Raw genomic sequence first — 21,769 nt, 5'->3', positions numbered from 1 at the left:
ACGATTTGGCTAAGTGTTCATTTTACTTACCAAAATGTGAACGTGCGAAATTGCATATTTAAAGTGACAAACTCACCGGTTTGTATAGTGACGATCTCACTAAAAGTAATGAAACCTGAGAGAGATGCATTTGATACTTGTGAAATTGTCATTTTAAAACCTCCGATATCGTTACCGTTCACGTTTTGTAATTAAAATGAATAGTGAGCCAAAATCATAATTTTGTCAAAAATTGGCCACATTTTTCGTAAATATATTTAAACATTATTTTTAATATGAATTTTAAAGTTATATAATAATTCATCCCCATTGCATTTTTAGATCATTTTGAGAGTTTTACGAAAATGGTAGAATATTTTTTGTAAAAATTATTGAATTGATCACCTATGTTATATTTACCAAAATGGTCATACATCCAATTTCATTATTATTTAATTTTATTGAAACAATTATTCATTGTATAGTCACATTTACCTTTTACCTATTTACCCTTTTGTAGCCTGCATGAAATTCAAGAGCATAAAGGTGGGTCAATCAAATTGTATCAACTAAGTACTTCGGATAACATTTTTCATAAAAAAACATAATATATTCAAATCAGCATTTTTTGTAAAAAATAGCTGTTTTGGTAATTTCCTCTTCTGTTATTTTTTTTATATGGGAAAATTACTTAAAGGCTCTTGTGATGGATTTCTTTTTAAATAGTCCTTAAGTTTTGGATGGTCTCTTAATAATTCATTTAGCAAATTTTTCTTTTTTTAATAGTCCCTGGACTTTATCTCCCACATTTTTCACGATTGAATGTCCTAACTGTTTGAACTTATTGTTGTCATCTTAAAAAAAATGAAATTTTAACATCTTAATCGAGTTTAAGAGATTCCATTCCATTGAAAATGATTTAAGAAAGAAGAAGTCATTTTCAAGAATTTTACAAATATTTTGAAGATATATGTAAAAAAACTAAGATTTTTTTTCTTAATTTTTGGATGAAAATTGATCAAGAATGATTCATTTGGATTGAAATAATGTAAACAAGTCGTTATCTCAAATTTTTAGTTGATCTTTCCATGTTTTTTAATCAGAAAAAACTCAAAAATTAAAAATGAGTGGATTTTACTAGTGTCAAGTTCACCAGTGTTGAAAAAGTGGTGAACTCGACAATAAATAAATAAATAAATCGTTGAATTCGACAATAAATAAAAAGTGGTGAACTCAACAGTAAATAATGGTGACAATTAAATAAAAAGCGGTGAACCTTGACCGTAAATAAAAAAAAAATGGTAAGTTCACTAATAATGAGGGATCGTTTAGAAAAGAAAAGTTTACGTAAAAAATTTAGGGATTATTTAGAAAGAAATCCCTCTATAAGTGTCTTTTAAATAATTTTTCCTTTTTTTTATTCATTTTTAATTGACAGAGACGAGGTGGGCCACATTACTTGTGAAGTGGTCGATGTTAAAGAAATAATATTACATAGGTGAAAGTTTATTTTTGGAGAAATAAAAGCCAAAAGATTTTATAGGGGCACGTGCTAGAAGAATTAGGGTTTAGGGTTTGTTTGTTTTATTTTGGGATTTGAGATTCTAGTTTTCCACATCACATTTTTTTAATATATAAATAGTGGTAGAGTTAACAAAATAAAAAATATATCGAATAGGGCCCACATACACGGCGCATTTTAGAATGTAAGAATGGGTCTGTGTCACATACGGCGCATTTTAGATGAGTACTGTACATCGTTTCAGCTTTCTGGCGTACGTTCCTCCCAGTGCATGTTAGTACAAGTGGCACTAATAATCAAGACCTTCATTTGGCGCATTATAGCATTGGGAGACATCATCTGCAAATTGTAAAAAATGCTTTTTACAGAACGCCTAAAAAGAAGAACGCTTTGTTTAATAATTTTTTAAAAACATTTTTGGTCCAAAAAGCAACAAAGCCTGAGCCAACCTCAGCACGTGCTCTCTCTCTCTCTCTCTCTCTCTCTCTCATTTTCACTCTCTCTCTCTCTCTCTTCACATCCTCTGTTAGGCTGGTTGTTGGTTCTGAGTTCTGATTACCCATTCTCATCCTTCAATCCAATCAACTCAACCAGTTTAACTATTAAAATTATAGGAAAAAAAAACCATTTTTTAGACTTTTTATTTTTCTCAATTTTTTTTTTCCTCCTCTACATCTGTATCTCTGTCTTCTTTGGTCTTTTGTGTTGGCTTTTGTTTGTTTGCTTATGGGTATTTTCTTCCTCTCTTTGGTTTGTAGGAAAGTATAGATATTGGAGAGAATGACAGAAAGGGCTGATGGGTCAGCATTCTTAATTTCTAGGATTTGAGAATTTCAGACATGAAGGACTCTTGTTTCTTGATCAAAATCTGTTTTTTTTTTTGTTGTCAAAATGGTGATGAGAGGACAGACTTTTGGTTGAAACCAGTGTTTCTTGCTTAGTTTTGTGTATCAAAATCTGGGTAACTGTGGTTTTCATCTTTAGAGGTTTACGGTGAGAATTATCTGAGAAAGTTGGTTCTCTTTTTCTCTGAAATGGAGATTTGGGCATCTGGGTATGGACTATGAGAAGCTTTTGATTGAGTTTGACTGAAGAAAAAGCAAAAAAAAAAAAAAGATAACTTTTTTTTTTTTGGGTTTATTTTGTGAGTTTGAAAATTTTCATTTTCTCTTGTGTTCTGGAGCTGAGATGGGAGTTTTTGGCAAATGGGTTTTGGTTTAAGGAGTGAATGAGACTGTTAAAGTGGATTTGGAGCACTTGAAAGAGTATGGGAAGAAGAGGTTTGCTTGACTGGAGAGTGGGTTTGCTATTTTTGGCTTGGATTAATGGGTCCTCTGCAACTCTCTCTCCTTCTGGTATAAACTATGAAGGTCAGTTGATCTTGCGTTCTTAGTTCTTTCTATGAATTATGTATTTCTTTCTAAGTGTGAATGATTTAGTGGGAAGTTTTTGTTCCAACTTTTGTAAATTACACACAAAACTGATCGTCATGGCTCATTATTTTCTATGTATAATTGATGATCTCCTCTTCTATTATCAAATGTTATTTTGAAATGACCCTTTTATTTGGGACCTCAGTTCTAGCTTCTTATCTGCTTTTAGAATTTCAATTACTCTTGAAGCCTTATCCCAAACTTTTAGGTTCATCTAGATGAATCTTGTTCCTCCATTCAATTCTGTCCAGATCCACGTGTTCTGATTAGTTATTTATTTTGTAGAAATAAATTTTGAACATAAAAAAACAATGATTCATCCCAAATTTTCGTTTTATATAAATGCAGTTGTGGCTTTGATGGCTATAAAATCTGGTTTAAATGACCCATACAATGTGTTGGAGAGTTGGGATATTAATTCAGTAGATCCTTGTAGTTGGAGGATGGTTACTTGCTCCACCGAAGGCTACGTGTCTGTTCTGTAAGATACCATTCTTCGTTATCTCTTATTTACCGTCTTAAATACATTTCTATCAAGTAAAAAAAGATATTAGAATTGATCATCATCAAAATGATTTGTGGTGTTTCTTTTTTATCTTGATTTTATATCATCAGAGGGTTGCCTAGTCAGAGCTTGTCTGGGACCTTATCGACTGGGATTGGAAACCTCAGTAACTTGCAATCTGTGTAAGTTGAGATTACTTTCTCGTTCTCATTACTCAAATGCGGATACTTGGTCATCGTGGTTTGTCAATATGCACATTGTTTGTATCTGGGACCCAGCCATTCTTAGAGAAGTGCTCAGTTTGCTAATGTCAAAAGATCTTCATTGTGAACAAAATCACAATTTTGATCAATAAAATGCAAGATAATCTGATAAAGCCCATTTGGTCAAACCTTTTCCTAAGCATCACTTGGGAGGGTGCTTCCTCTAGCCCAAGTGATGGGCTTATAACCCTTTGCTTAGGCTAGGGATATAAAGTTAGGGGCTACAAGTCCTTCACACATTAAAGACTAAAATATTTACTTACGAGCTATCTTCTTTCTAGTGTTAGAGTGATTTTTTCGTGGTGAGCTTTCCATGGTAGTAAACCAGGTTAATTGTCGTGTCTAATTCCAATTGGACTAAATTGAAGGAAAATAAATGGTTTCTTAAGTTAGGGTTAAGTTAGAGATAATGTGGAAGCTGTATTTCTTCATATATTTTGCACAGCTTTTCAATTTGCTAAACTTTTTTTTAAAATTAATGTTATCCACAGCTTGTTTGATTTGGTGGTCCAAATCAGTGTTTAAAGTTGGTACATTTTTTAAGTTCTTCTCCTTCCAAATCAGTACATAAATAATCCTTTTATAATATTAATATTTTCATTCTTTAATTTTTTGAAAGATTTATATTTATTTTATTTAATTTTTAGGAAATAAGTAAAGAATTAAATAGAAGATTACCAAGGCATCACCTCACCCGAGGGTCCTTTCTCCCTTGTTACTTGGATATTGTGTAGTGTTTTTGGTTGCAAATGATAGTCATTTTTTTTTTCCAACTATTTGCACTTGTTGTGTAGTTTATTGCAGAATAATGCCATTTCGGGTCCTATTCCGGCTGAAATTGGAAAGCTAGAGAAGCTACAAACCCTTGATCTCTCAAACAACAAGTTCAGTGGTGGATTACCAAGTTCTTTGGGGGGCCTAAAGAACCTAAATTATCTGTAAGTTTTAAGAGGTTTTTGACTTTTAAATATATTAAGCCCAAGTGTTGTGCTTATACATTTTTGTTTTTGAGAAAAACAGGCGACTAAATAACAACAGCCTTTCTGGACTCCTTCCCGAGTCTTTGTCCAACTTTGAAGGCCTCACCCTCATGTATGTCTTTGTATCCTTCTATTCACACTTCTATTTTGATTTCTTTCGGGAAACATTTTTCTGAGTCACTATTATAACTTTCTTTCAGAGACCTCTCTTATAATAATCTGAGCGGTTCCTTGCCAAAAATATCAGCAAGAACTTTCAAGTAAGTAACTAATTTTGAGTACGATTTTGGAGACCCCCACAGACCCCACATTCTCATTGGTCCATGTGTATTGAAAAGCACCCCAATGTTATCTAACATGGGTGTTTTGGTAAATTTGGAATGCCTTTCAATACACGTGGACTAATGAGAATGTGTGGTCATTCGGATTCTCCAAAATGCGGGTCTTCAATACCAATGATTTTCTCTTTTGATGTTTTGTTTTTCAAAAAACACTTTCGTAACTAACTTAGTACGGAAAAAAGGCCTTACCAAGGCTCATCCATTGTTGAAACAAAACCTCGAGATTTGTTACGGGTCTTGATGTTTGTTTCGAACGGTGAGCCTTAGTAAGGCCTTTTTTCCTTACTAAGTTAGTCAGGCTAGTCCTACTCTTTGTTTTTTGGTAAGCTCTTTTGATGTTTTGTTTGGTTATTAACCTTTATTTATGTATTTATTTTTTCAGAATTGTTGGAAATCCTTTAATTTGTTGGAAAAATTCAGAGAACAACTGTTCTGCCGTACTTCCCGAGCCGCTTTCCTTCTCACCAGATGCTCTAAGAGGTGACTCTCATAAAGTTGTACCGTTTTTTCCGTCTATAATTAACTTTCCGGAACACTTTGATTAGTTAACTTAGGTAACTATCCTAAGCTTCCTGGATTTTGGGTTCTCAGATCAATCAAAGCCAGGAGGAGTGAGAAACCACCGAATGGCTATTGTGTTTGGCTCAAGTGTTGGGTCTGCTTCTTTAGTTATCGTTGCGGTTGGGTTGATTCTTTGGTTGAGATATAGACACAACCAACAGATTTTCTTTGACTTCAATGGTTTGTACTTCCATACATATCCTCATGTTTGATTTTCCTGAAAAGTATTTCCTTAAAAGGAAATTTGTATTTAGATGGTTTAAAATACTAAAACAGTATAAATTTCTATTCAAGGTTTTTGGAAAAATTCAGGAGCTTTCATTCAGGGTTTAAATGATAAAATATATGGTGGACTTGAGGCCGATAAACCTCAATGGATCTTATGGCCAATGCATTGTTCAGATGATGGGCCACCAGTTGGTGGACCATAAACCAACAAATCGAATTAAATATGACACCTTTAGAGCCTGTTGTGTCCCAATTATTAATCTTATGGAACTGATGGACTAGTCAGAGAGGGAGTTGCAACAGAGGATTCTTTCTGTTAGGAAATCAATCCAAAGATCAATGTTCTCTGAATGTCAAATTTTTAGTTGAACGTCATTGTGTTAAGATCTTTGATTGGTTTGATTTTAGGTGGATTCCTCAAAGAAATATAGGCCTTGGTGTACCATTTATGTCGTGTAAACACAAAATCCAACGGTTGAAAATTATCCTTGAGATAAGCATCATTGGGATATGTAATGTTGAGATACGCATAAAACTCAACTGTTGGATTTTGTGTTTACACGGTCAAGATCTTTTATCATTTCCTAAATCATAATTTTTGAGTCAACAGAACCTGACCCTATATAGGTGGGACATGTTCAGGGGACATCTACAAGTGACAACTATTTTACATCTCTCGGATGCCATCAATTTTACAAGATCCAACGGCATCTGTTGGTGTTGTAGAAAACATTAAAAAAATGGATTGCATCCTAGTGGTTGTGTAAAAGTAGTTGTCACTTGTAGATGTCCCCTGAACGAGACCCTATATGTATAGGGAGTGTTCGGAGGCCCTAAAGAGAGCCAAACATTTTTCAAGTTTACAGGTCAAAGAATTGTGGACCGTCCACTTTTGATGGGGTTTGTAGTTTGAGAATGGGCTGATTTTTTTTTGAGGATGATCTTCTCACCGTAAAGATCGTCCTCACAAAAAATCAGAACATTCCAATACTTCTAGCCCATATATTGAACGGTGTTTGGCTCTCTTTAGGGCCTCTGAATGCTTGTCAATTAGCTTGTATAATGTACATAAGATGATAATGGCTTTATTTTTATAAAATTTCTCTATGTTATTTATTTGTGGATGGTTGTGATTGACCCACCCTACATTTCTCAATAAATATGTTGCTTGGCAGACCAATACGATCCAGAGGTTTGTTTGGGTCATTTGAAGAGATATTCCTTTAAGGAGCTTCGAGCGGCCACTGAGCATTTCAACTCGAATAACATTTTAGGGAGAGGTGGATTTGGAATTGTGTACAAGGGGTGCTTGCACGACGGGAGTCTTGTGGCAGTCAAGAGGTTGAAAGACTATGACATTGTTGGTGGTGAAGTCCAATTCCAAACAGAAGTCGGGATGATAAGTTTGGCTGTCCATCGGAATCTCCTTCGGCTTCGTGGGTTCTGCACAACAGAGACTGAACGGATTCTTGTCTATCCCTATATGCCAAATGGAAGTGTTGCGTCTCGACTAAGAGGTAAATGCACTCAGTGATTACTATTCATATTTAAGAGTAGGGAGTGGGAATATTTGTTACTTCATGTCCTTATTTAGATTGAATCTCTTGGTTAACATTCCTTAGTGGAAAACTTGGCATATCAACCCTTACATGAAAACAATTTTTTTTTTTGTTGCACTAGGTGAGTACTAGGCTTATAATAAACCCCAACGTTTTGCAGTCTAGTTCTGGCATTTTTTTTGGAGAACTTCTATTGCCACCCCAACTTTACTTATTACACCCCATCTACATTTAAATAATAAAAAATTTGTAGGGTGAAAATATAATTCTCTCACTTTTGGAAAGAACATTAGGTTTGGAAAATTTTCTTCTCTTTGATGAAGAGACATCGAAGAGAAGAGTACAAGATCAACATCAAGAGGTCGGGGTAGACAATCATCTTTGATGTCAATTTATTCTTTTTGATGGATTATTGTCGATGGTGGCATTTCGTGGCTTTTTGTTTTTTCTTCTTCATATTGTGCAATTATTATGAAGAAAGTTTTGAGGTGGAAATGTTAATTCTTATTTTAAATGGCATGAAAGAATTTTTAGTTGGGAAGTGATAAACTACTTAACTAATTGGGGTGTAATAAGTAAAAGTTGGGGTGCCAATATAATTTCTCGTTTTCTTAAAAAAAAAAAATAGTACATATGGGTGTCAATACACTGTCCTGGGCTTGTACTGGGCCTTAAACAGGCTGCTTTTCATTGGGCCTAAAATTCTAGCCCAAGCCTGGCTTGCCTCCAGCTTCTTTTTGGTTATTTTGCCATCCTTATATAGTACTATTTTCTTCAAGTATTCTTATCTTGAGTTCTAACAATTAGTTAAAACCAAATCATGAAAAATACTTCAAGTTAGCATACTAATGGTTTTCTTTCTTCTAACAGATCATGTTCATGGTAAGCCAGTTTTAGACTGGTCGAGGCGAAAGAGGATAGCCTTAGGGGCAGCTCGAGGGTTACTCTATTTGCATGAACAATGTGACCCCAAAATTATACACCGTGATGTGAAAGCAGCCAACATTCTTCTTGACGAAGACTTTGAGGCAGTTGTCGGAGATTTTGGGTTGGCAAAACTCTTGGATCATCAGGATTCTCATGTAACCACAGGCAGTGCGTGGAACTGTTGGACACATAGCCCCCGAGTACCTATCTACGGGTCAATCATCACAAAAGACGGATGTGTTTGGCTTCGGTATCTTACTTTTAGAACTAATTACTGGTCAGAAGGCTTTAGATCTTGGACGAGCAACAAACCAGAAAGGTGTAATGCTTGACTGGGTAATCTCTCTCTCTCTCTCTCTCTCTCTCTATATATATATATATATATATACTCAAGTGACGTGGAATGTGTACAGAATCATAGAACGTATCTCAAGGATTCCTTTTACCTTTATTGACTTTTTCTTCATCACTTTCCAAGGATACCCACCCCCGAACCTTATTGCCTCTCCTCTTCTCTAGCCTTTTCAAGAAAATCACATCAAATTTAGTTAAAGGGGTAAAAGAGGAAAGATAATAATATTAATAATGAAACACAACGGTGGACCCACTCCTTCGTCTCAAGATTTATACCTCATAAATAACATATCTCGAGGCCGGTTGCCCCTCTTTTGTCTTCTCTCTTCTTCCCCTTCCCAATAGTAACCCCCCCCCCCCCCTAACTTTATTATCTTATCTCTTCTATCCCTTTCCAAAAACATCCCTATAACTTTTTATATTGTTTTTCCTCTTTTCCAATAACACCCTTCTAAATTTATTATTTTTACTCTTTCACCCCCTAAACCCCAAAGAGGATGCCCAGGCAAATTCTAGTTTATAAATATAAAATAAAACACAATGGTTGTCTTCAACTAATGTTTATCCCCATATAGAGCAGTTCAAGTTCAATCTATCATGCATCTCGAGGAACAATTTCAATTTTATTCTCTTTCCTCTTCTTCCCCTTTTCAAATGATACACCCCTTCAACTTTATTGCCTTAACCCTTCTACCCCTTTTCCAATAATTCCCTTATAACTTTATTGTCTTTCCTCTTTTGCCCCCTTTAACCCCAAATAGAATGACCGGGGCATCGGCAAGGGCAAAATCTAATATATATTAAGCTAATATTTTTCTTTCTGAATTTTCTCACATTGTGGTTATCTCTTGTGCAGGTGAAGAAGCTTCATAACGAGGGTAAGCTCAACGTACTAGTAGATAAAGATCTAAAGAACAATTTTGACAGGGTTGAGTTAGAAGAGATGGTACAAGTTGCTCTTCTATGTACCCAATTTCACCCATCTCATCGTCCAAAAATGTCCGAAGTGGTGAGGATGTTAGAAGGTGACGGCCTTGCTGAGAAATGGGAGGCCTCACAAAAGGTCGACACACCAAGACAACACCTATCCACTGAGAACCCGCCTCAGAGATATTCAGACTTTATAGAAGAATCTTCTGTGGTTGTCGAAGCAATGGAGCTTTCGGGCCCAAGGTGACACAAATAACTATTCTCTACCCCACGCCTTTATACCCTTTTATTGAAGAGCTTGAAAATGCGAAATATATTTGGTATTCATATATGTTGAATGCATGTATTCATCTGTACAAAACGAAAGTCGTGTATAAGTATCTGTTCCTTGTTGAGCTGATTGAGCTTTTGACCAAAATTTTGGAATTATATATATATATATATATTGAAGTGAAATGGTAAGTTACAAGTGTGGCATAAATTTGTTGATCTTGATGATCTGAACAATTGCTTAAGCTGCCCATAGTGTTGTTGATCTTCTAAAATGGTGATTGCTGGGCGGCATAAACACTGATGTCCCCTGATTTGTGCTCACTATTATACAACCCTTGGAGGGTGGCATGAAATACTAGTCATGGATGGGGTGTTGTTCAAATGCGGAAAATTCCTACACGTTTATAAAGTGGTACCATGTCATGGTCTTATGGTGCAACCTGAGTCGGTAGTTGAATCATCTTTGTGTGATTTGATCCGTACCATCCATTTCATCACCCTAAGTCAATATAAGAGGGAGTGGTCATCATATGTTATCATAACGTCGATCGCTCGATGTTAAGGACTCTAGAAATATAGGTGTGAGAAGCAAGGAAAACAATAAAAAATAAACTTAAATCAAAGATAAGAGAGCACAACAAAGAATTTATGTGGTTCGGCAAGATTGCCTATGTCTACCAGTGATTATGAGAGCCTTTCACCATTTCTAGGAATACCGAAGATATAATCTCCCAATCTCACTTCCTCGGTAAAATTGAAACTCTCCCTTATAGGAAACCCTAAAGAAGTTCACTATGAATTTATATTCTGCAAAAGATGAAATTGCCCCTAAGACAAGAAAAGTATGAAATTGAGGAAAAAGTTTCCCCAAACTGAACACAAGGCACAAACATAACAAGAACAATACAATTATTACTTTTAAATCACTTTTTTCTCTAATGTGGATGAGTGCCTTAGGAGTTTGAGGTAAACTCCCATTTAGGGATTATTTCAAGAACCACATAGACGTAATCCTTGGAGAGGTTAGGTTCATGAAACCCAGCTTTGTGTTTGTGCTCTTCTGCCCTAACACCCTATGCAGATCTTATAAAACAAGGTATTGCCAGAATCTGCATAGACGTAATGTGTTTGATTTTTGACAAATTTTGAAAGTAACTATTGCAAACACCACCTACAGCAGCCGAAGACTGAATCAGAACATGTCAAACTGGCATGCATAAAATTATATTCGTAAAATATCTGATTGTTACTGATAAAGCCTCAAGGCCCAAGCCTTTCAATTCCTGTAATAACAGTTACATTTTCTCACCCTACATTGCTACTCCAGTTAAAATGCAAAAACTTTATTAGTAACTGAGACTCATATGTCACACAATTGCACATTGAATGTACCTGTAAATTGCTGACAACAATACATCAATTGACATCGTGCTCTATCTTCTAGCCTCTAGGCTTATTGGCTCGCGTACAACTCATTTAAGTTATTTTGTACTCTTCGTATGTTTTCCTATCACCTTGGATAGAAGGAACTGTAAGACATACTGCCAACTGAAGTGGTAGAAGTGGCATTAAGTGGATGACTCGGGTCTTCAAATGTATCATTTAGAGCCATCGTCCTCTCATCGATAAAGGGTGGATTAGAAGGCGTAGGGAGTTGTTCATCCTTCTTCAACATCATAGTTAGGACCCTTGACATGAAAGGTCGCAATGAGGGGACCTCTTGTGTGCATAGTAGTCCGACATGCACCGCCCTCAAAATCTCATTCTTAAGGATGCTATAGTTTTCGTAGTTTTCCAACATCAAATTCGGATCGAAGAGCTCATCTGCCTTCCCTTGTTGGAAATGCTTCCATACCTATCTTACCCATATGTCACGAAAGAAAAGAAAACGAAAATGAAGGTTAACAAGTAATGGAATAATTGGACTATTTGAAAAATGAAGAATAGAAACTTACAGTTATGACGAGACTGTCTGAGAGCTCGGATGTTTTGCTCCTGTTTAGCCTTCCAGTAACAATTTCTAACAATAGGACCCCAAAACTGTAGACATCTGCCTTTTCTGTTAACTGACCATGGGCTAGGTACTCTGGAGCCATATATCCTCTGTTTACTCAAAGCAAACATGAGAACATAAATAACTACTCATTCAAACATGCATCCAAAACAGACATTCATGCATACAAGTAAATGTTCACATTAATGCTTCTTGTGTATAGTGTTGCAGTTTGATTTATATAGAAATCAGTATTTCATTTAAAAAAAAAGGGATTTTTTTGTTGTTGTCGTTGTCGACTTTCAATAAGCAGAAATTATATTTGAATCAGGATCAAGTAAGGTGTCTACATGGCACGTTTTGGTAGGAGTTTAAAACATGTTGGGCTCCTAACCAAGCCGTTTTTTTACATGGCACACAGCTTGTGGTGTGTTTTATCTCTAACCAAAACATGACATGTAGACTCCGTATGTTGCTATAGGAACGGGACATCGTTTTGGATCACAACTCATTATATTTTTTTTATCTAATCTTCTTTCTCATTTATTGGTCTAATCTTAACAAACACACACACATATACAGACAAACTAGGCTAGCCCATTGAAGGTGCCAGCTCTGCAAGGCGGTAAAGCTTCATACTTGCATGAATCTTTCCTCAGAAGATGAATCATAATGTTATTGAGTTAGAAATTATAGGGTTGTAATCACTTTAATCAGCCTAGTTTCTTATTCATTTTTCAATTTTCTAAAGGATACTTACAGTGTTCCTGCAATGGCGGTGCTGATGTGGCTTTTATCTTCTTGGAAAGACCTTGCCAACCCAAAATCAGCAATTTTAGCTCGAAGTTTTGAGTCCAACAAAATGTTACTGGATTTTATATCTCTATGAATGATTTTGATCTTGCAGTCATCGTGAAGATAGGCTAAACCTTCTGCTGTCCCAATAATTATCTCGAATCTCTTTTCCCAGCTCAGTGCTTTACCTTTGTTTGAATCTATCATATTTATAAAATAAAAGAATAACTTTCATTAGTTTTAGAGGAGAAGATGTTAGAAACTATCAAGGAAAATTGATTTTCACTCAGATTCGGATATAATACGATGGACTTGGAGATTGTTCGACTTGGCTCTCAAGATTCAGCCTAGGTGGACCAAAGTCCGAGTTGATCAACTAGAATTTATAGTTAATTGTAGTAGTAGTTGTTGTTGTTGTATTACCGAAGAGGAAGCGATCAAGACTCTTGTTTGGGAGGAATTCATAGACAAGAAGGCTTTCAGGTCCATAACAACTGCAACCCAACAGCCTGACCAGATTCTTGTGATCTGCACTGCTTATTATGTTAACTTCATTGTAGAAATCTGCTGCTCTGTGTCTATTGTTAAAGAAAAGCCTCTTCACAGCTATCTCTCTTCCATCAGCCAAAACTCCCTAGAATGAAGGAGATATTCAGCTCAATGACATAAAATAAATAAAAATTAAAAAAAGAAAAAGAAAATAGAATTGTTCTTTACTTTTCATTCCTTTTAATATCTTGGAGAGTAGGTGCAACTGAGAAGGAATTCCAAAATATAAAGGAAAATGCTAAAGTGAATTCCTACCACACTGTTCAAGACTTAACTGATGTGGAGGTGTGCACAGAACCATAGAGATACTTTCCTCGAGATATGAGTGAAATGCATCTATAGTGGAGTGCACACCTCCATGTCAGCTCAGTGTTGAATGCAGTTGCATAGGAAATCGCTCCAGCATTACTCACAAAAAATCAGCCTACTTCGAAACTTCTAACCATATAGGACAAAATGTTTGCTGCTAAACCTGACCCACATACATACAACCTACATATACATACATACCTACATATATGTATGTATGTATGTATGTATGTATTTTGCTCATTTCTTAACAAATTACCTTGTAAACTACTCCAAATCCTCCTTGGCCAAGCTTGTTTGCTTCATCAAAAGATCCGGTGGCCTTCTCAAGTGTGGAGTACTTGAAGTTCAAGCTACTATCGTGAAGAGTCTTCGCCATTTTCACCGTATCATTTGAATCTGTAAAATCAGAAGGTAACAAATTTGCATTAAGAATCTTCCACACATCCGAAATTCCAAAGTGCAATCTTGAAGGGTAGTTCTGTTCTCGCAAAATGAGAATCCGAAATGTTGAGAAGTCTGAAAAATCCAACTAAATAGGTTTTTTGACTTCACAGGGCTAGCTTGTATTCTAATGTTACTAAAAAATTAGAACTCCACAAGCTAGTAGTAAAAGTTTATACAAGATAAGCTTTTATACCTTTTCTTTTCTTTTGTATTCTTCTTTGCTTCAAAACATAGACTCCTATAGCTGCCCCAATTGCCACAACAGCCATAGAACTCGCAACGATAACCACAACCATTCTTATGTTCACTGCAGAGCCATTGATGCAAATCCATAACCAGGTCAGCCATCTTAAGTATATCTTGCAAATGCTACATTGGTTCAACGATGATTCACTATCATTTGACAATCAATTCAAGACTAGTCAACTTTAAAAGGCACCAAGACAAGGAATCATGACCATAGTCACCAAGCCGGAGTACAGGTTTAAAACTACAAGGGAAAACTTCGTAAACAAAGAGAAAAAGATAGTTAAAAAAATGAAAAATTATGTGAAAATAAAACAAATATATTGTAAGTTTTCAATACATTTTTTAGAGAGAAAAAAAAACACGCTACTGAATATCGATGCATATATGTGCTATGATGCTGAAAAAGAGTCTAACTATCAACATGTTTTTTGAGCAAAATAACTTACTATAGAAAAATTTAATAACCATAATATCAAGACATCATCATATCATCCCACATTAAACAACATTCATCATTCGTAAAATTATATAATATGTAACATATCCTACAATAAACAACATTCATGAACCAAATCACAAATATCCATAGAACCACAGAAAATATTTTTTTAAAAGAAAAAATGCATTTAAAATGTAAAAAAATACCTTTAAAACATGATTTTTTTTTAAAGGCCATTTTTTTGTGACTAAGTATGATTATGAAATGGATGGAATTGGAGTCACTAATACATTGTGGGCAAGTAATAATGGCAGTTGCCTCACCTCTTGAACCTCCACCATTCTCTTCGTTCAGAAAATCCTTATCAGAATACCTCAAGAAGCACCCTGTCTTCAACGCTCGCCCCTCTGAGAATGGCAAGCAATCCATGACCAACGCCGATGCATTATCCAAGCAAGCTTTACAAGAGCTCGCATTCACCGTCTTCCAACAATTTGCCAGCACATAAGCCGACTCATTCCCCGGACTTGACACAATCACTTCGGCCCTGGCATAGCCCTCATTATGTGGCGCTAATCCTACTGCGTCCAACACGGCCCTCCTCGCCGACTCTTGAAACCTTAAGCCCTTACGGGTAGTGTTCCCACACAAGGCCTTGTCATCAGGACCCGTAATTTCATCAAAGAAGGTGAAATTCTCTATACGTATGAAGCACCCATCGAGGTATATACGACCTGAGTTATTGGGGAAGCATTGGGGTAGACGAGTACGAGCTTCGGCATAGCATAGTACACAGTCGAGTAAGGAGAGATCACCGTAACATTGGGCAATGCCGTGGTTTGCATCGGGGCCCGAGCCTATAATTGCTGATCCAAAGCCCTTGGTTCGCATTTGGTCGCTGAGGTTCTCCATGATCGCAACGAAGTTGGGAACAAATGCAGTGGTGTTGTGTTCTGGTGTGGTTCCACACCTGAATTCTACTGTTTGGGCTCTTGGTTCACTTACTGTTGTTTGTATTAGTAGAGATGAGATCATAAGGAACACAAGAGGAGAGACAAAGAGGGTTGGTTTCTTCATTGATCTGTGTCGGTGTTTTTTGCTGTATGTGTCTCTGCTTGAACGTCTGTTTGAGATGAAATTCATGAATATGGCAATATCTTTTAGTGTTTGAGTAATAAACTTTGAAGAAAAATTAAGATCCAAAAAGGAAGAAAAAAAAATCATTTTCATTATCATTTCTTGTTGGCTTAAGCAAAGAATAGTTGACTTTTTTGTAATTCAGTTGTCAACTATTTTGAGTAACGTTCACACTCAACAAGAGATATCAAGTTCATAATCTGCAACTACTTTTTAAGCTTTGGCTAATAAGATGCACCATTGTTTTGGAGAAATTACCAAAACAGTCATGTTGATCCATTTTTAAAATATTTATCAAAAGGGTCATATGTACCCATTTTTGTATATATATGCTTTTACCAAAATGGGTACTCATTGTATGGTCACATTTAAGAATTTACATTTTTAACCTTCTTGTGAACCTCAAAAGAAAGATCATAATATTAATAAAATTATGAAAAAGCCAAAACATATTAAGGTTCCAGAGGTTATTTCAGGTTGAAAATAAGGGTATAAAGATAAATTCAGTTAATGGTTGTTTGAATTTGGAACAAAAATCTAAAGTAAATTCATTTTAATGTTTATCATACAGTATATATCCATTTTGGTAAAAAATAAGTAAATACCACAATGGATTTATGGCTTTTTGATCAAGCCACCTTTGCCATACACCCTAAATCCAGACCCTCAGATGGTCTTTGGGATTTGTGAATGATCACGACATGTGGAGAAGATGCGTAATATAATAGACTCAGGATCCAACGGTGACCCGTTCCTATAAAACGGTGTAAGTGTCCACATGACATGTTTTAGTTGGTGTTTATGTGTTTATTTCCTAATCAAATTTCGCGACGAAGACATTGTTCATATCTATAGAAACGGGAGACCGTATGGAATCTCGACTCAATATAATAATGAGTGTAAACTGTAAAGGGTTGTTATTTTTCTTACTAATCTTCGATTAATGTAATTTATGAGATTTTGGATTAAAATATTTCTTCACATTTTATTGATCTAAAAGATAAAACGGAATTTAATACTACAAGGCAGCAATAGCTGATAGCCACGTGGTCTACTCTAGATGGTTTTACGTGGTCTACTTTTTCCAACAAATGAAGAGGTCGCCGTAAGCGACCTACCCATTCAGCCTACCACCCACTCAAAACTTGGAATTATCCTAATTCTCTCGAATAAATAAATAATTGCTAATTTAATATTAAGAGATACTAATGCCACACCAATTTCTATGTAAAATAATCGAAGAATTGCACGCAGTTGGTGTAGCGTTAGTGAACGTTAGTGTGGCAATAGTAATTCTATTTAATATATTATTTTAACATCTTCCGTCAGGAACTCATTTTGATAACTGGCAAAGAATTGAAAAAACTATCTGTATTTTACATTAAAGACATTTCCCTTCAAAGAATTGGAGAAATCTCTCCTTACATGACATGATCTATGTTTTGATGAATATTTAAGATACCTATATGCTTTGAAATTAATGATAGGCACTCTGGACTTTAATCTTCTCTTATAGACTAAAATGACTTTTTCGTCTTTAAAAATCCTTAGATTTATTGTTTGCTTCAATAATCCTACCTAATTCTTGATGCTTAATGGTTTAAGTGGATATAACCTTAATTTTTTAACGACGATAAAACTTTTTTAGAAGGTTGAAGCGTAGGGGAAAAATGTTTACCTAGGAAGTTAAACATGTCTGATTTTAGGATAAAAATTGATGGATCTTTGTTATATGTTGACGATGAGGGCATTTAAGTCATTTTTCATTTGTCCACTAGAGAATAGAAGCAAATATTCACAAAAATGAGTAGGGGTATATTTATAAATTTTAAAATAAGTTCAAACATTTATTATGTGGTAAAAGTAGTTTCTTTGAAATTTCAAAATGGCCAACCCAATTCAAAGTTGAACTCTCATATGTATTCGAAAGGACTTTTCTAACCTAGAAGGCTCGAATAACATTTGAGATTCTTCATCAAATGTACACTGATGAAAATATGATTAAAAAGTGAAGGTTTTGTTGAGATAAGTATTGATTTCCTAGGGATTAATACAAGATTTCTAGAGATCTATTTCTTGAGAATCCCTATAAATATCCCCCATATTTGTAGTTCATCTAATGGTGAGCCTCAAATGTTATATGATAATAATATTTTTCTATTTGAAATTGGACTCGTTGTTAAAGAGGATTTGAATTTATCGACCTTGTTTGGGGATGTACGTTGCCCAATGGAAAATACTTATATTGGATGTACTTCATACGAAAAGTGCTTTCTAAGGTTTAAAAGTGAGATTTATATTTTAGTAAAAAAGCAACAGTCATACTCACTAGAGGACACAAGATGATAAAGGAGAATATTATCATCCAATGCTTCATGAAGACGTTATTATTTTTTAACAGTATTTTTAATTATTTTATCTTTTAGTGAAGATTTTTTTTTTTTTTTTTTTAAATCTTTTGAATATTAAATATTTATTTTTTATTGAAAAAGATAAAGACATTTTGATTTTAATTTGGATATTAAGTAATAAATTATAAACATTTTTACAAAAATACATATGAGATTTTTTATATTACAAAAGTGCTAATGTATAAGTACCAAAATATATTGACCTTTTTCACCAAAAATAAATAATTAAGGGTATTTGTAGGAAGTAATTCTTAGATCTATTACCAAAATGTTAATTTAAGTGTGAAAAGTTGGAGAAAGGATGTGGGCACGAAAACAAGTTCCCAACCCAAATGCTACCATATGGAAATGCAACAATCTAGTGGATAAAAACCATTAATCTACAAGATTTTTTTTTAAATCAACATTCATGGGTATGTGGGCCTGAAAAGTTACCGAAAACTATAAACAAGGACTGTCATAAATCAGAATAGATTTGAAATTCGATAACTTCAATGACTGAATCGGGGATTTGGATTCTGATAAGGATCTAATCCCATATAATTGGATCGATTCTGTATCAACCATGTCTCGATCTAATAGTGACTCGATTTGATAAATTGTCAAAAAATATATAATATAATATAATGGAGAATACTAACATCCAAAACCTCATGTAGATGTTGGTTTTGTCCAACACTTTTTTTCAAACCCTTCATCGTTTTATTTTTTAGTGAAAAAAAAAGAGTATTAGTCTTTTACATTATAATAAATGCCAATATAATCAATGCATTTATTAATAGCATAATAAATGCATTATATTATGTAAAAGACTAAATGACCTATCCTTTTCACTAAAAACAAAATTAGGAGGGGTATTATTGAAAAAAAAAAGTGTTAGACATCTCCATGAGGTCTTAGATATTAGTATTTCACTAATATAATTATATATGTCATTTAAATTTATGGAGTTCATTTAGATTTTGTATATGAAATCGGATTTGATTTGATCCGATTATTATTGGATCGGGTTTGGATCATAATATTGAGATCTAATAAGAGTCCAATTCCGACCTTATCGGCTCAATTCCAATTCCTATCAAATCCTTAATAGAAAATACCAAATTGACCCGGTTTGATCCTGACCAATCCATTGACAGCCCTACTCCAAAAAAGTACACCATCCCCAGTCAACCATCTCCTTGGTAGTTGATTGATTCTAATAATTTGTAATTATCACTTTTCCAATTCCCACCCTCACATGTGAAAGAATATTGGCAAAAGCAAGCACACAATCACGCCTGGCGATTGGAGTCGTTTTTTTGCTCACAAACTCCTTAGTGCTTGCCACATCAAACATACAATGGTAGTTTTGGCCCTGTGTGGATACACCTCTCTACGCAAGAACATAAGCCCAATCTCTCCTCGCAAGAGCAGATTTTTGGAACTTCTAAAAAAAGAGCAAAAAACCTTTCCATGCCAGAGCAAAAACCTATCCAAACGTTTGCTAGTTCCCCGTAAGAGCAAAAGTTGTCAAGAAGCTCTATCCAAACGCAATGTTTGTAACTAACAAATGTACTTTTGTAAATTAGGAATGTCATTCAATACACATGGGTACATGTGATTAGTGGATCTCAGATCTCTGTGAGCAATTTTTTTGTGGGGACTGAGACTAGCAACGTTTTTAAGAGGTACCTACCATGTAGGCCAGCTTCCATTCTTATATGGTACCCCTCTTTAAACATTGAAAAGGAAACACAGGGAATAAAGAATATGTGGACACTAGTAGGTGGCATCACTGGCATGCGCATTTCCACTTGAATTACAAAAATTAAATATTTTTAAAAAATTTATAGATAATTTTATTGTTTTATTAAATAAAGAATTGTTACAAATTTAAAATAAAAGTGCTGATTTTTGAACTCAACCTAATAAGGGACTCAAAAACTCATCGATGTGGCATAGGTAAAGAATTGCAGATTTTGTCCCTCGGGATAAACAATCGACCTACCATTTGTAATTATGTATCCCGACGTACAATTGTGTATCCCGAGTGAAAGAATTTACAATTCTTTGCGCATGACACGTCAATGAGTTTTTAAGTCGGTTGTCAGGTTGAGTTCAAAAATCATTAGTCTTAAAATAAATGATCTAATTTTATAATTTATAGTAATTTAATGTAATACAAAGGTTATATGGGTGGTTCAGTCATGTACTCCTATGTTTATGTTTTGGTGAATATTTGAGATATTCTTTATATTTTCAAATTGATGACATGCCCCTTGACCTTGATCTTCTCTTTTAGACTAATGGAAAATAACTTGGATGTCCTCATCTTTAACCTCTAGTAAAAAAAAAAAAATCTTGATTTTTCTTTCAAATTGAAGAGGGTTCTAAGTTTTTTTCCAATGTGAGTTTAAGACTAAAATCTTACTAAGTTAGTTGTTAACATGGGCACTAAGGACTTAAGTTAAGAGACATTAAATACACGTTGGAAATAAATTTTCCTACCAATTTTTCGAAAGTACATTTAATGCATCCTAACGCGTGTCCTAAGGGCACACCTTAATACACACCTTCTTAAAAAGATTATCTCTTGGGACATTAATTGATTGATGAAATACCAAAAGTATTTAAAAAAAATAAAAATTATTCAAAATTCAAACCGACAATCTCTGGTTTGAACTTTGAACTTCGGTTTAACAAACAATCTTGAAAAACTATTACGTTTCCCCAAAAGCTTCCTTGATGTTTCTAACAGATATCTCACACGTTTTCGAAGATTTTATAGGAATAATTAAAATCCTGAAAGGGTTTTTATATGGAAGAAAGAGAAATCCTTGGAAGAACAAGTGACTTCGAAGATCGATTCTACCCTATAAAAAGCAAAAAAATGATCCGATCTCTTAGAAAATATTACTTATAACACATGAGATATTGTTCTCCTATAATTCTTTTAGTAATTAATCTTAATTATTGAAGACAAATCTCTGTAAAAATGTTGAATTTCTTATGAACACAACTCATTAAAACAGTTCAAATTATGAAGAATTTAACTATAAATGGAAGTAATTAAAAAAAAAACTATAAAGTTCAGAAAAAAAAATCTAATTTAATAAAAAGGAGATCGAAAAGCTTTAAGTAGGTGAGATTCGTACCTTTTTGGTGCCAATCGATGATCTTCAGGCACTGAGAATAATCTGATCCCTCTCCTCTTTATAAAAGAATGAAATTAGGAAGAAATAATCTATGGATAATCTTTGAGAAGTCAAAGAAGAAGAAATTAAAGTCTCCATCTCTCTCTTTCGAAGGATTTGACTTGAAGAATCGAAATAAAATTCCAATCGAGTTCCTGATTTTATTTGACTAAAATGAGGGGAAAAAAAAAACACGGTTCGACGGTAAGAAAGATTTACCGTTCCGTCTACGGGTGTCAATGGGTCGATTCCGGTTCGGTTCCTAAGGAACTTAGAACCATAACCATTAATATTAGGTCGGCTCTGGTTCTTCTCGGTTTCAGGTCCGATTCCAAAATAAATAAAATTGAAATCGGAACCGTCAAAAATCATGAGCATCCATCGGTTCCGATTCTCAAGAATCGAATGA

The 21,769-nt window shown here is 34.6% G+C and overlaps 2 protein-coding genes across 2 annotated transcripts; one reads left to right on the top strand and one right to left on the bottom strand.

Annotated features, from left to right (window-relative positions):
- The first annotated feature begins 1,983 nt into the window (after positions 1-1,983).
- Positions 1,984-10,044, top strand: LOC147405587 (protein CLAVATA3 INSENSITIVE RECEPTOR KINASE 1-like). The gene is given in 12 exon segments (XM_086433379.1): positions 1,984-2,871; positions 3,283-3,415; positions 3,550-3,621; positions 4,497-4,640; positions 4,723-4,794; positions 4,883-4,942; positions 5,406-5,503; positions 5,615-5,764; positions 6,988-7,329; positions 8,242-8,462; positions 8,464-8,634; positions 9,509-10,044. Coding segments are annotated over 12 exon segments (1,887 nt in total). The 5' UTR covers positions 1,984-2,768; the 3' UTR covers positions 9,830-10,044.
- A 999-nt stretch (positions 10,045-11,043) lies between these two features.
- LOC147405586 (cysteine-rich receptor-like protein kinase 2) lies at positions 11,044-21,510 on the bottom strand. Its single transcript, XM_086433378.1, has 8 exons — positions 21,322-21,510; positions 14,960-15,759; positions 14,142-14,255; positions 13,761-13,900; positions 13,067-13,277; positions 12,609-12,843; positions 11,811-11,958; positions 11,044-11,710 (listed from the first exon to the last, which is right to left on the bottom strand). Exons 2-8 carry the CDS (start codon positions 15,711-15,713, stop codon positions 11,366-11,368), a joined length of 1,947 nt encoding a protein of 648 aa, XP_086289504.1. The 5' UTR covers positions 15,714-15,759; positions 21,322-21,510; the 3' UTR covers positions 11,044-11,365.
- Positions 21,511-21,769: the final 259 nt, after the last annotated feature.

This window comes from Akebia trifoliata, chromosome 3 (genome assembly GCF_017979445.1).
Source record: "Akebia trifoliata isolate Shusen 1 chromosome 3, ASM1797944v1, whole genome shotgun sequence".
Classification (NCBI taxonomy): Eukaryota; Viridiplantae; Streptophyta; class Magnoliopsida; order Ranunculales; family Lardizabalaceae; genus Akebia; species Akebia trifoliata.
The sequence above is the reverse complement of the archived record's forward strand: the minus strand, read 5'-3'. Positions and strand labels throughout refer to the sequence as shown.